The sequence below is a fragment of the Ammospiza nelsoni genome, chromosome 2 (genome assembly GCF_027579445.1).
Source record: "Ammospiza nelsoni isolate bAmmNel1 chromosome 2, bAmmNel1.pri, whole genome shotgun sequence".
Taxonomy (NCBI): Eukaryota; Metazoa; Chordata; class Aves; order Passeriformes; family Passerellidae; genus Ammospiza; species Ammospiza nelsoni.
Window position 1 is genome coordinate 115,369,239 of NC_080634.1, and position 14,915 is coordinate 115,384,153.

The window sequence follows — 14,915 nt, forward strand, 5'->3', positions numbered from 1 at the left end:
AGCCTGGGCTCTTGTGACATGGAGAATACACAAAATATCTCATTTACAATTACTACAAAATATTGAATTTATCAATTGTGGCTGTCAACGAGAGATGCCTTCCATGTCTTAAATAGGGATGGATATAAATAGAGTTCATAACATATTGAACAAGTTCACTTTTAGGAAAAAACCCTATTATTTTTTTTCCCTTGTAGGAAAAAATCCCTCCCACTTTGTTGGAAATACTTTTCAACAAATAAACTCCCTCCAAAACACAACCATAAGAAGCTGAAAGTTCTTACTTTGAGCTTTGTAATGGAAAGATGCGCAAAACTAATTCATATATAATATTCAAAAGCAAGAAGACACAATTCTGTCAAAGATGCAAAAGATTCATTGAATCTCTTTATTTTGGTGATGGACAGGAAGGGTCACCTGGTGGTTTTCCCATGGGAAAAGTGATGCTGCAGAGCACCTGCAGGTCCCTCCTGTGGGGAGATGGTTCCACCATTCCACTCCTCTCCTCCCTCCCTGGCCCTGCTCTGATTGCTTTTAAGAGCTGACAAGCAGCTAGAAGTTAAGAAATATTACAGTAAATGGTAGGAAATTGTCCAAAAGGAAGATAAAAGCCTCCAGCAGTCCAAGCCCCAAGGCCTGTTGTGCCAAAACAACCCAAAGGCTGCCTGGGAGGCCACTTTGAAACCAGGAGAAAAGCAATCAGGAAATCATTAGGTCAAACACAGTGTTTGGCTTTGGCAAAACCCATGCAGGTGGTGTTGGATGGGTTGGGAAATGCTGCTCTGCTCTGGGGATCAGGCTGAGGGGATGGGGACAGCCCCTGTGGTGGCACCTCTGGAACAGGACCTTGCACAGGGCAGCAGCTTCAAAATGAAGCTGGGACACTCAGGACTGATGCCTGGGTGGGCACAGCACCTGTGGGGCAGGCTGAGATCATACAGAAACTCTCATTTCTTCTCTTGTGTCTCTTGCTGTTGGACTCTTGGGCTTTTGGGGTTTGGTTTTTTCCCTGCTCTTACCTTCTTTTCCTAAATCCCCAACAGTGGCCTTATGTGTTCAGTATATCTCAGCCACAGCTTCCATTTTCTGTGTTTATGTATTTTTTCAGGTGCACAGTGCTCTCCTGAAGCTTGGAGGTATCACAGCTCCAGCCCTCCTCACCTGAATCAGCATAACCAAAATCTTAAACCAGGGGAAAATCGAGGCAGAAAAGATACACTGAGTAGAAAATATATGTACATGTTTTTTAGTAATGACTGGAAAATAAAACTCCCTAGAGGTCTAAAATACTCTAAAGACAATTAAATCAGAGCACTATGAAGTCTGGCACTCAGAGCCGGAGTTTCTGGCAGCCAGAGGCACCCAGCAGCATCCATTTGATTGTGGGATCACGTAACAGATCTGGATCTATAGGCACGTAACAGATATGTGATCAATAGCTCATGGGAGCCCAGAAATTTATCTCTGGGATATCACAATAGGCATGGCAACACTTCCTAAGCAAACAGAAGAAAACCCAACCTTCTGGGTTGAAGCTTCAGAGGGAACAATGTTATCAGAGCCCGCTGGGCAAACACGGGGAGCGCATAAAACCCGCATCTCCCGGGGAAGGCAGCACCTTTCCTCCTCTCCTCCTGCCAGAGCCATGGATCTCAAGGTGGTCTGTGCCCTCTCCATCACCCTCCTCATAGCCCTCAGCACCCTGGCAGAGGGGAGTGCACCTCCAAGTAAGTACCTGCATGAGCTGCTGCCCTCCAGGTACGTGTGGGACCCTCATCCCACCAAAGCCTGCCAGCTTTGGCAGCCCAGACAGAAAATGGCTTTTTGTTCTGCTGTTTATCCCCAAAGTGGAGCCTGCTTTTTAGTTTTTATCAGAGAGATGGATAGCAAAGAAAGATTGCAGCTGGACTCTTGTGTTGTCGGAATAACCAGGAGCCCACTGCAAAAAGGCAGAGGTGGTCACTAGAACAGGACCAGGAGCCAGCTTTGCATAAATTTTCTTCTGACATTTGGTTTGTGCTGCTTTGCCACGTGAATACAGTTTTGAATAAGTCTATCTGCCTCCTCATTAAAGGCAAGTCATGTAGGCAGCTCCAGAAGTGGAAAGCAAGTCACTCAATGACAGCTGGAGGACAGCTCCAGAATTTCTGGGTTGTGGCTGACTGTGCAAATGGCTTAAAATATAAAAAGCATTGCTGCAGCTATTTACACATCATCCTATATTTTATATTACTTTAATTTGTAATATTGCAGAGATTTTGTATCTTTACACCTATTTGAATATCCACTGGACTTTTAAGTCTTTCCCTCTTCACATGAGATGGGCAAAGCAGCAAAGATCTAATAGCCTAATATTTGAAGTTTTTGGGATTTCCCATTTGGTGTGGTCGATTCAAAACCCACAAACCACACGGTGCTGGGCTTGCTTGGCTTCAAGGGAGACCACAGACTCTCAAAATGCGATGTACACCCCTGACCAAAATTGGTAGTAGTGTAAAAGCAACTTTTAAACCATTCAGGCTGTGGTCTTAGCAGGGGACTGAAAAGGTGGAAAGCATCTGGGAAAGAGCATTGTGAGCATTTGATGAACACCCCTCCATGACAGCAGTGCAAACTGACACCTGTAACTTGCTCTTTCTGTCCTGAACAGCAAAATGCCAGTGTAAAGTGGTTCCCAGGGAGAGGACAAACTGTGGCTACCCAGGGATCTCAGCAGCAGAGTGCAAGAAAATTGGGTGCTGCTTCAACGCCTCAGTCCCCAGCGTGCCCTGGTGCTACAACCCCAAACAAAAGAAAGGTAATGTCTCTGCCAGAAACACTGATTTACCTCGTGTTTGATAGTCCAGAAATGTGTACAACCAGGGAGCAGTTCTGCTTTTCTCCTTAGAAAAGTGGGCACAAACCTCTGTTAGGGGACCAGTGGCAGCAAAATGCAAAATCGAGCCTTGCTTACCTGTCAGACTCCTGCCTCATCCTCTTCACACAATTTATTTCCTGTTCCTTCACATTTCTAGTTATCAAACAGCCTGTGCTGATTAATTAGAGACATTTCAGTGTCATTTGTGGTCTTGTCCATGGGTAGAGCAAGGGGTTATCAGCACTTATTTAAGTGGGTTTGCAGTGTGGTTACCCCTGTCAGCATCCTGCTTCTATTTTTTACCATTATTTTCTGAGAGGATAACAGCTGCTCTCTCCTAGTCTTTCTAGGATTAGCTGGATATTTTACATAACTGTGTTAAGTAATGGAGTGTAATTAGTTGTTTTAATTAACTCAGTGTAAGCTACATTTGCTGGGCTGACAGCACAGCTCCTTCTTAGGAGAGCTTCAGAGCAGTCTCAGCAGCTGCACAGGTGGCATGAAAGGAAATGAGGGTGCAAAGCCCATGTTACCCAACAAGAGAACCTGATATAAAATGGAATTAATCAACAGTGATCAGAATTACAGTGGGAAAAAATGGTTTTGCTTTTGAGCATTGCCTGCAATTCTTGTAAACCTTAAAAAACAAGCAGCAGCAACTTAGAGTGGCATTCTATAGAATTGCTTTTCTGAGCAGAACTGCTCCATGAGAGGAAAACTCAAGTATTCAAGCTGGGTGGTATAATCTCTTTACTTAGGATTTTAGCTTTAAGTGCCTGGGTGACCTGTGATTTCCTCCTAAAACACTTATTTCCTTTCTGTAACCTAAGCTGGCACGCAGAGACGGTTGGGTGGTCCTTTCCCTGTGTTAGCCAGGCTGCTCTGGTGTTACCAGGGGCTCAGCTCATGGCCATACCTGCTCTGAGGCCAGTGTGTGTGTGTGCTACCCCTGCAGGACACACGGGACTTTCCACCCCATTGATGGATTTAGCATGGGCTGCTGCCAGACACCTCCAGCGGTGAATTTTGCCTCCTCTTTTCCCTGGGGCACAGCAGCAATTCATCACCCTTTGGAATTTAATTTGCTTAGGAGGCTGGGTGAGGATTTGGGTGAATCTGGTGGTTGAAATTGTTTCAGAGAAGGTCATCCCATCTGCCCAGTGCCCTCACCTTTGTGTCCTGTCTTTTATTTTTAATTATGTCACCAGGCAGACAGAGCACAGACTAACACACTGTCCTTCCTTTCTTGTCGTTTGTTTTTTTTTTTTTTAATTTTTTTTGCTTTACAGTGAAGAAAGTGTGTCCCAACGACCCCTACACCAGGATAAACTGTGGCTACCCTGGCATCAAGGCCAGGGAGTGCACAAGGAAGGGCTGCTGCTTCAGGGCACACCCCGCCGGTGTCCCCTGGTGCTTCTACCACCGCGTCGTGGAGGAAGGTAATGTCCCACTGCAGATGTCCCCTGTGTCCCTCTGGGTGCTCCTGGCACTGTCCCTGCCCTGCCCAGGCCTGCTGTGCTGTGCCAGACAGAGAATCCTAAAACTGTGAGCACAAAAAGGTGGTTAAACCCAAAAAAACCCATCTTATATAGAGAGTGGCAGTGTCCCTGCTCTGCCCAGGCTGGGTGTGCTGTGCCAGCCAGAGAATCCTAAGGGTGTGAGCACAAAGAGGTGGCTAAACACTAAAAAATCAGCTTTTTGTACAGAGAGTGGGGTGCTGCTGGTGCACCTGAGGCAGGGGTGTGTGGGCAATGTGAGTTTAAGATCCCAGCTAATCCCAGAATAGAGGTGCAGCCACCCAGCTCACATCCACCTTACCATGAGAGATAAAAGGCTTTCCTTCGGAAATCTGGAGTGAAACTTGCAAAAATTTCTGATCCCCAGCTAACTTTGTTTTAGTTGGGATTGACCTTTCAGCACATTTAATAACCAATAACCTCAGCCACACTGTGTTCTGTACTACACACAACTCACCATAATTTGGTTTTACTGATCTGGATCATAATTGGCAAACACATCTACGTGTGGAGGTCGGTTGAGATGGCTAAAAAATTCCCTTTTGGGTGTCCTACATTGAGGCAAAACTCTTCCTAGCATTTTGTGTGATTTATAGAGAAAACATGCCCTTAATCTGCTTCTCCTCCTTTCCTCCCCAGCTTGTTAAAGGAGAAACTTCCATCGAGAACTTTAAAACTTTGGATCTACTCCAACGGAACAACAGACGGAGATCCCAGCTCAGACTTTGTATTTTGCAACAGCCATGATTTCCAGGCTGGTTTTTTATCTGGGATTGACTCCTTTCTGATGAAAAGTTATGGTAGCTTTTATTCTCTCTGTAGGCTAGCACTGCACAGGTTTTCACTGTAATAAAACAAGTACAAAACACCTTGTGAGGGTTTTTTTTTTTGCTGTCTCTATTTAAAAGCTGTGTATTTCTCTGTTTCCCAGGAAATTTGGCATGTCAGCAACCTGCTGATGAGGGAGCAGGCACCAGTGCTTCCAAAAGAAACACAGCACTCAGCTTTTTGTGTTAGTTACTCTTCACGCTTGCAAATGACTGCTTGAATTTGTCAGCTGCCATCACACAGCCACCCATCCTTCTGAATGCTGGAAATATTCAGTTTGCCTTTCTATAGATTTAGCTGTGGGTTTGGGGCTTTTATTTCCCCTTGAGGTATAGGGAAGGGTGCCTTTGGTAGCTGGTGTGGCTCAAACACCTCCTGTCGTCTCATCTCCCTGTCCCTGGTGCTCACCACAAGCAGGTGCCACGGGTCACACTCAGGAAATGTCTCTGCAGCAATAAAAGCAGCACAGAGGATGCATTTAAAAATAAAAATAATAAATAAATAAATAAATAAATAAATAAATAAATAAATAAATAAATAAATCTATAAATTAAATAATATAAAATAAAATAATTTAAAAACTAAAAAACAAAAAAGAAAAATTTAAAAAATTTCAAAAACCTAAAATAAAATAAAATAAATAAAATATAAATAAATAAAATTCTAAAAATCAAAAAATAAAAAAAATTTAAAAATTAAAAACAATAATAAAAATATAAAATAAAATACAAAATAAAAAAATATGAAATAAAATAAATAAAATAAAAAGTAAAAAATTAAAAATAAAGAATAAAAATTAAAAAATAACAAAAAATAAAATTAAAAAATAAAATTAAAAATAAAATAAAAACAAAAATTAAAATTAAAAATAAAATAAAATAAAATAAAATAAAACAACAAAAAGCACCCAGCCCTGGCCTAAACCTGAAGTGGAGCTGCTGTGTCTCACCAGACAAAGATGAAGCTCCTGGTGTTGAGTGTGGCTGCTTTCTCCTGGGAGTGTTTAATGCTCAGCACAGCAGCTCGAGTGCTTCCCTTCTTCAGCTGAGTGAGAGCTCAATAAGGAGCCTCTGAGAGCTGTGCTGGGAGCAACGCGGGGACCCTGAGAGTGCTGCAGCAGCAAACTGTGCTCAGGGCTCAGCAGGGGAGAGCAGCTGTACAGGGCTGTGCTGCAAGGAGGGAGAAAATGATGGAGACTAAATGACAGAGCCATAGAATGGTTTATTTGGAGGGACCTTAAAAGGTGCTCTAATCCAACCCCCCTGCAGTGAGCAAGGACATCTTCAGCTGGGTCACATTGCTCCTAGCCCCATCTAATCTGTCCTGGAACTCCTCCAGGGATTTTTCACTTCTCTGAGCAGCCTGTTGCAGCCTTTCACCACCCCTATTGTACAAATCTTTGTCTTTTCCCTGCCTCCTTGGAGATTTGATTTACCCCTGCACACTTTAGTGGTGAGTAAGTTTATCCAGGCAGGTAAAAAATTAGTCATTCATAAACCATGCCTAACAGACTCAATGATATGATTTGGACATGGTCCATATTCATGCTGTCCATATTACCCAATATTACCCATTGCAGTATGAGCCATGAGCTGAGCAGTGTGCTGAAGGTCTTTGGGGTGTTTCAAAGAATCACAGAAAATGATGAGCTGGGAGGGACCCACAGAAATCAAGTCCAGCTCCTGTCCCTGCACAGCCCCAAGACTCCCTGTGCCTGAGAGTGTTCAAACACTCCCTGAGCTCTGCCAGGCTGGGGCTGTGACCAGAACCTGGGGAGCCTGCTCAGTGCCCAGCCACCCTCTGGGGGAGGAACCTTTTCCTATACCCACCCTAAACCTGCCCTGACACAGCTCCAGGCCGTTCCCTCGGGTCCTGTCAGTGTCAGCACAGAGCAGAGATCAGTGCCTGCCCCTCCTCTGCCCCTCACAAGAAGCTGTGGCTGCACTGAGGTCTCCCCTCAGCCTCCCCTTCTCCAGGCTGAGCAGACCAAGTGTCCCCAGCATCATCCCTGGGCATGAGGTCACCTGCAGAAACCATGAACCATGCTCAGGAACCATCAACCAGAATTCCCAAGGGCTGAGCCAGCACTGGGGTGGGGTTATAAATCAGAGTTAGCTGCTCACAGCACCAATAATCATCACCTAAGGATGTGCCATCATCACTCAGTCCAAAGGGATGATGTCAGTTCTGGGGATTTACATTCAGGAATGTGACAGATGAGTAATGCCACAATTGACTCTCGCAATTAATGGACAAATATCATGTATATAGGTTAAGAAAAGTTTTATAGATTTACAGTTATGTTGTACCCCCTCACGTAGATATCAAGGACAGCTGGGGTTGGGACATCTGGGAGGGCTGGCTTGTCACTATGGACACATCTGACCTCCAGTCAGGATTTGAGGAGGAGATCTCCACCACTGGACAGTGAAGAAGGGGTTGATGGACAGAACTTTGGGAGGGGTTAAAGGGTTAAAAAGGGAAAACCTCCATTGTGAGGGGGCTGAGCACGTGGTGGGTGTTGGAACTCGTCTGGGTGTCCAGAGTTGCCGAGGACCCCACTGAGGGGCTTGGAGACCCTGGCATGCAGCCCAAAGCACCTGGGGATTTGATTTTGACCCCTGGAGCAAGTTGCCAGCTTTGTATGAGGACCTGAAAGTCACACAGGTTTGAATAGTGTAATAACAAAATGATCACAGGGTGAAAATGTAGATTTTAGGATTTTTGGTATGGGGGTTATGGGGACAAGATGGAGGAACTTGGGCGTGTCCAGCCTTTCTTCTTCTTCTTCTTGTTCTCCATTTTCTGCAGTGATGTTGGCACTTTGGGATTGGTTTAGAGTAGAACTGCACTGTCTAACATAGGTGATAGGTATTGAGAATTAAGTGTAAGTATGTTATACATAGTTTGTAGTATAAAAGGACAACACTGCCTTGGGGGTGGTCAGAGTGCCTGTGGCAGCCCTGCTGAGCACACCTCGGCTGGGCAGAAAGAAAATTTTATAGATAAGAATTAATAAACAACCTCAAGACCAAAAAGTGAAGAGTCCAGACTCGTTCTTCAGTAGCGCGGGCTGAAGCAGAGACATCCTGCACATCTCAGGGCAGCAATTAACAACAGCAACCTGAGAGGTGGGGAAAATCTTTTGCTCCCAGCACCATAACCTTTTTTCTTTATTCAGTCTTCTGCTGTATTTTTGATAAAGTTTAATAAACCTTCCTCAGCTATGAAAAGTGAGTAGCTGTTTCTCACAGGAAGAGCTCGAGGTCTCTCTAGGTAGACTGTTATCAACGCCCACACAAATGAACCTGAAAAAAAACTGCCTGGAATTCTAAAAATGGAATATTTTCAGAAACAGGGGTGAGCACCAAAGACAAGTGTGCAGGACCGACAGAGATGTGGGTCCTACAAAAGGAGGGACCTTCCTGTCCTGAGGGCTCCCCTCACCTGGGTCAGTGTCCATGGGGCCTAATTTACAGCCCCAGAGAGAAAAAGCCTTGAATGAAGAGTCACCCTTTGTACCTGCAGCGCTGCACAGCCACATTGCCATGCAGGGAGTGCTGAATAACTGTGAAAAATTCGTATTTTATGATTGGCTTTTTGCAAATATTAAAATTAATATTGTATGTGTTGTGTTAGAAAGTAATGCTGCATTAATTTGCTTAAGTAGTGTGTTAAATATGGTTTTAGGTTATAGCATAATGTTAAAATAGAAACTATGCTATGTAGGATACTTTTTTTTAAAGAAAGGACTCACAGCAGATAGCAGCCACAGGACACCTGAATCTTTCAGAGGAAGAGAATTTATTGCCCCATTATCAGGAGAAACAAACTTCTTCCTGCCTCACTCAGCTCAGAAGACACTGTCAGGATTCAGAGGAAGAGACTGACACTGACCAGACAGAATCCTGTGTTTGAATGGAATTTATGCACCATGTATGAGGTGTATGAATATGCAACAGGCTGTTGTTTTAAGGGTTAATCCTCTGTTAACGTGTGTCCTTTTTTGGCCTTATTTTGCCCAGAAAGGGGTACCCGGACTGTCCATAACTCTTTGTTTTTATTGTCTCATATTGTCCTAATCCAAATTGTCCAAAATTTTTATTACTCTAATTATATTGCTATTTTTATAACCATTTTATTACTATTAACCTTTTAAAATTTTAAAAACAAGTGATTGGCGTTTTTCACAACAAGTAAACAGAGTTCTGAATATTTTTCTGAAGGGGCAAAAAGTAGGTCAGTGTTGTGATTTTCGTCAGCAAAGGTGCTACAGGAACCCATTTGCGTCAATTTGTGGTGCAGAGGCTTTGTGCTGATGGGGCCATTACGCAGTGAATGACGTTGAAAATCCCAAATACCCAATAGTCCCAAACTGCAGCCATGGCAGCTGAGTGCCACCACAGCTCCCGCTTCTAATAAAGGCTGAACAGAGCATGTTTGATGTGAAAAACACCAATTGCTTGTTTTTAAAATTTTAAAAGTTTAGTAGTAATAAAATGGTTATAAAAATAGTAATACAATTAGAGTAATAATAATTTGGACAAATTGAATTAGGGCAATACGAGACAATAGCAACAAAGAGTTACAGACATCCAGGTACCTTTTCTGGGCAGCACGAGCCCAAAAAAGGACAAATGTTAACAGAGGATTAACCCTTAAAAGCAATAGCCTGTTGCATATTCATACATTTCATACATCATGCATAAATTCCATTCAAACACAGGATTGTGTCTGGTCATCCTCAACTTCTTCCTCTGAATCCTGACAGCGCCTTTGAGGTGGGAAGAAGTTCCTTTCTTCTGATAATGGGGCAATAAATTCTTTTCAGGTGTCCTGTTGCTGCTATCTCGCTGCGAGTCCTTTCTTTAAAGAAAGCATCCTACATAGCATAGTTTTATTTTAACAATTTTTATAACCTAAAACTATATTTAACACACTACTTAAGAGAATTAATACAGCATTACCTTCTAACACAACACATACAACATTCATCCCAATATTTGCAAAAAGCCAATCACAAAATACATGCATCTTTCACATTTGACATTGCAGATTGATTGCAATGGTGCTGCAGTGAGTGAAGATGTTCTGCTGGCTTTTAAAGCAATTGTCACTGAGGGAAAGGTCTGGGAAATCGTTCATTTTGGAGTAATCAGGAAAAGCTGTGTTTGGCTGTCAGGGAGAACTAACAGGGGAGAAAACTGGGACAGACAAGGAGCTCAGAGCAGGTGGGTGCCAGCAACAAAGAACAAACCTGGAGCCCTGTGAACATGGGATTTAACTGCAAACACCTCCAAAAAAAAGTGGGTTTTTTAATGTACCACTTCCTTCAGGTGCCATTCCCAAATCACTCCAGGGCATGGATCCTGCTACAGTGTCACACAGCTCCTCTGGCAAAAATGAAAGATTTCAGACAAGGTGCTAAACTGAAGTGAAAAAGAATATGGGAACTGAAATCTTCCTCTGTTGAGAGCAGCTAGGTCACACACAGTGCTGCCTCAGGTCTCTGGGTGAGTTCTGGCTTTGCTAAAGAGGGAAAACTCAACCACAAAGCCATCAGACATATTGGAGAATAGAAAATAAAACACAAGAACCAGGCCTGGCTCCCTGTGTTACACCCAGGCAGAATGATGATCTCCAGACCCAGATCCAGTTTCCAAGGTTGCCCTCACTGCCAGACTGAGCCCAAAAATGAAAATTCCCTACTCAGGGGTGATGGCTGCTAAACCTTCCTTGGGAAAAAAGTTCAGGTGAGAGTTTCAGAGGCTCTCAGGTGAGTTTTGCAAGCAGCTCCCTGCCAGAAACAGCAGCCCTCTGTGGCAGAAGTTTCCATTATTACTCTGCAGGCAGAAGTGTCCATTATTACTCTGCAGGCTTTTCCCCCTCATCTGAGCCTTCTTCTGAAGCATTTCAGAGCTGCCAGTGCTGGTGTATGAACATGAGCTGCCCAGCTCCCATCCATGGATGATCTCTGTCCCAGCACATTCACCTGGTACACAATGGGACTAAAAATGTGTCCTCAGTACTAGAAAAACACAGCCAGACAAACAGACTTTGCTGTAAAATATTGGTGATGCAGCACAGAATGCATTCAGGCTTCAGAAGCAGCTGGGTGTAGAAGAGGATGCTCCTTTTTTCCAGTGTTTGCCATCCTTGGGTGCTCCTTCCCCTGCCAGTGAATGGTGACATTTTCCCATTTTTCATTTCATAAAGCTTCCTTTCATAAAATTTCCATGTACCAGAGGTGGGCAGGGTAAGAAAACAAAGTGATTTTCTGCTGTTTCTATTCACCTGGCTGGGATAACTCCTTGTGCTTTGTGATCTCCTTTTGCACACCCAGAAATCCCCCTTGGAGAAGCCACCAGACAAAGAGAAGCCCTTGTAGGCCTCCAACATGAGCTTCTGTCTCAGAGGATAACAGAAGGTTGTTTTGGTAAACAGCAATTTTGAGGGATTCAGCACTAGAACACCACAATTGAAATGAGAATCTGAAAGTCTTGAATTGAAATGTTTCACTGCAGCTGAGCCAAATATCTCAATTGCAGGAAGATGTTTCTGCAGTAGGTGTTACAGAAATTCTTGAAAATTCCCAGGGGTCTGACTTGCTACCAGTGTGCACTGACACTCCAGTCTGGGGTGTTTTCAGAAAGCTTCATGAGAAGTACATTTGGTAAGTAAAACATGAGTAAGTAAAATCCAGCTCCCTCCTGCCACAAAATGAGATTTTCCCTGCTTCTTACCCTTTTTGAGACTTGGCAACATGCCCCATCCAAGGAATGCTGCACCAAGACACAGAATATGAGATTTACTTTCACTTTTGTTTCTTCTTTAAGTACTTTGGGGTTACTGTCTGATTCTTACACAGGAGAAAGACAAAACAAGCACCTGCAAGACTCTTGATGAAGCCACAAAAATCTGCTTCATATCTGATTCTACAGATGCCATGGTGATAAGAAAAAAGGTCCTAGAAATAGAGGGAGCTTTATTCTGTCTGTCCAGCAGAGCAAAACAGGCAGTGGGACAAGAGAATGACTCTGCTAGAAAGATTTGGGGGAAACAGTGCAAACTCTGAGGGGTGTTTGAGCTGTCAGAAGCTGACAGTGGATTGGCTTCATGTCTTGATAATGTTTTCTGTCTGTGGAAGAGAGAGAATTGACTTTTTTCTCAGCCTTCCCATGTGTGTGCAGGCACAGGCTTGGACAGGAATGTCAGGAATCCAGAAAAACCATCAGAGAGAGTTAATTTAACAGTGCAAAATAAAACTTACAGATCTTGAAAAAACCTACAAGGCATGTGACCGTGTTCACAGGGCTCTGAGGATGAGGGAAGAGACAAGGATCTGACTCCATGTTTCAGAAGGCTGATTTATTATTTTATGATATATATTATATTAAAACTATACTAAAAGAATAGAAGAAAGGATTTAATCAGAAGGCTAGCTAAGAATAGAATAGCAAAGAATGATAACAAAGGTTTGTGTCTCAGACAGAGTCCAAGCCAGCTGACTGTGATTGGCCATTAATTAGAAACATCCAACATGAGACCAATCACAGATGCACCTGTTGCATTCCACAGCAGCAGATAATCATTGTTTACATTTTGTTCCTGAGGCGTCCCAGCTTCTCAGGAGGAAAAATCCTAAGGAAATGAATTTTCATAAAAGATGTCTGCGACAAAGGCACAAAAAGAAAAAAACAAAACAGGCACAGAACCAAATGAGGCTATGAAATTTAAAATGCACTAAACAACAGGAATGGATGCAATTAGTGTCAGATTCACTAATCCAGCCCTTGACAGCTTTCCTGCCCCTACATGAAGCTGGCAATCCCTTCCTGAAGGTGTCTCATGGGCAGATGTCAGTGCTGTGGCTGACAGCTCCTGCTCCCTGCTCACCTGGGCAGGTCCCTGCTCCCTGCCCTCCATCTCTCACTCCATCCTCGTCCTTGGCTTCCCATGCCCTCCAGCCTGCATTCCAAAGCAGGGTTTCAATGGGGAGCTGTCATAAAATAAAGTTTCCTTTGGTTTCAAACACTCTTTATTTTATGCATCCATTTGGAGAGCACAATGGATGGGAATTGCATGTGAGGTATATTAATTTTTGCAGTGCTGCTAATGAGAAGTTTATGGTTGGGTTGTTTAACAGCATTAAGTGCCATATGAAAAGTATTATTGTTATTACTTTAAGCCACTGCTTAAAGTAATTTATGTTGCCACTCAGGCTATGAAGGGCTTCTGTTCCTCCTCTTCCCTTCCTGATCTGGGGACAAAAATTGGCACTGGGAGGCATCAAATTTTTTGGAATATAATTCCTTACAATTAAGTGTTATTTCCAGGGCTATAAAACATAAAATAAAGTATGATCTCTGACATCATGAGAAAACTGTGTTGAAAATGTAATCCTATTGCTTCCTTAGGGCAATCCATGCTTTAAGCATCACTTCATGTTATTTTTGAGTGGGTACTTGTAAAAGTTAGGGCAGTTTTCTTTGAGCTGTAGTGAGCAAGGCAGGGAATTTGGCTGCTGGGGTGTTCTGGATGGGTGGCACAAAGACAGTGATGTTGTCTAGGCTTGGCCTCAAATCCAGCACACAAACACCATGAAACAGCCTTAAAAATGCATGGAAACCAGCCAGGCAAAGTGAGAATTTGGCAACAACCCTGAACCCTCCCCCTGGCACTGGCATTGCCCTACAGGGTCAGGATTTCTGCCCAAGGGTTCCCTGACAGTGCAGCAGAAATAGTAATGTCACTTCTTGGCCAATGTCACTTCTTGGCCAATGTCACTTCTTGGCCAATGTCACTTCATGGCCAATGTCAATTCATGGCCAATGTCCCTTCATGGCCAATGTCAATTCATGGCCAATGTCACTTCTTGGCCAATGTGGATCTTCAGGAAAAACACAAGAAATGCAAATACTGCCTTTCTAAACCTGCTGAAGACTTTCCTGGTGCCAGAAATGCCCTGAGGGCTGCAGAACATCCCACAGGTGCTGTGGCAGGATGAGGGAGAGCAGTGTTTGCTAAAATGGGAACTGGACAGGTAGGACAGGAAGGATAAAGCAGAGTTTTTGTTCATCTGGGAAGAAGGGAGGGAGAAACCCACCCAATCCAGAGTGCCAAGCAGAAGGCAAACAGGCAATGATCCTTTCCTGCTTCTTGCAATGAAGCAGCACAGGGAACATCTGTGGCAGCAAGGGCAAGATGAACAGATAAATCTGTGGAAGAAAAATTAATCAGAATTGGATGAAAATACAAAGGTAATTAATAATCCACTGGTTCAGGAAGTCCTTCAGTTGTGCAGGGTTTCTCAGAGAAGCACCCCCTAATTTGGGGGTGTCAAAAGCCTTGTTTGGTTTGGAAGGGACCTTAAATATAATCTAATTCTGACCCCCAGTGTGACTTCATGGATTTTTACTGGATATTTCTGTAACCCACCTGTGTTGGGGGTTACCTGAAACCACCACAACTGGAAACAGGAATTCCATGTCTGTTTAGTGGATATTTCTGTAACTCACCTGTATTGGGGATTACTGGACATTTACTGGATATTTCTGTAACCCACCTGTATTGGGGGTTACCTGAAACCACCACAATTGGAACCAGGAATTCCATGTCCCTGCTGGCTGCCAGGACCAAGGAGCAGGCAGTGGAAATGTACCACTACCAACACATCTTTCCTCAGAGTGAGAACAGGAACAAAGGCATCTGTC

At 43.6% G+C, this 14,915-nt stretch overlaps 1 protein-coding gene across 1 annotated transcript; it reads left to right on the forward strand.

The window, feature by feature from the left end:
- The first annotated feature begins 1,645 nt into the window (after positions 1–1,645).
- LOC132087621 (trefoil factor 1-like) lies at positions 1,646–5,021 on the forward strand. Its single transcript, XM_059493979.1, has 4 exons — positions 1,646–1,727; positions 2,651–2,797; positions 4,147–4,296; positions 5,014–5,021. Exons 1-4 carry the CDS (start codon positions 1,646–1,648, stop codon positions 5,019–5,021), a joined length of 387 nt encoding a protein of 128 aa, XP_059349962.1.
- The last annotated feature ends 9,894 nt before the right edge of the window (positions 5,022–14,915 follow it).

Excerpts from the sequence above, each read along its gene's own strand:
- LOC132087621 (XM_059493979.1), top strand. The coding sequence starts at position 1,646 with ATGGATCTCAAGGTGGTCTGTGCCCTCTCCATCACCCTCCTCATAGCC. Across the intron at positions 1,728-2,650 it reads AGAGGGGAGTGCACCTCCAA|CAAAATGCCAGTGTAAAGTG; the intron begins GTAAGTACCTGC and ends TGTCCTGAACAG. Across the intron at positions 2,798-4,146 it reads CAACCCCAAACAAAAGAAAG|TGAAGAAAGTGTGTCCCAAC; the intron begins GTAATGTCTCTG and ends TTTGCTTTACAG.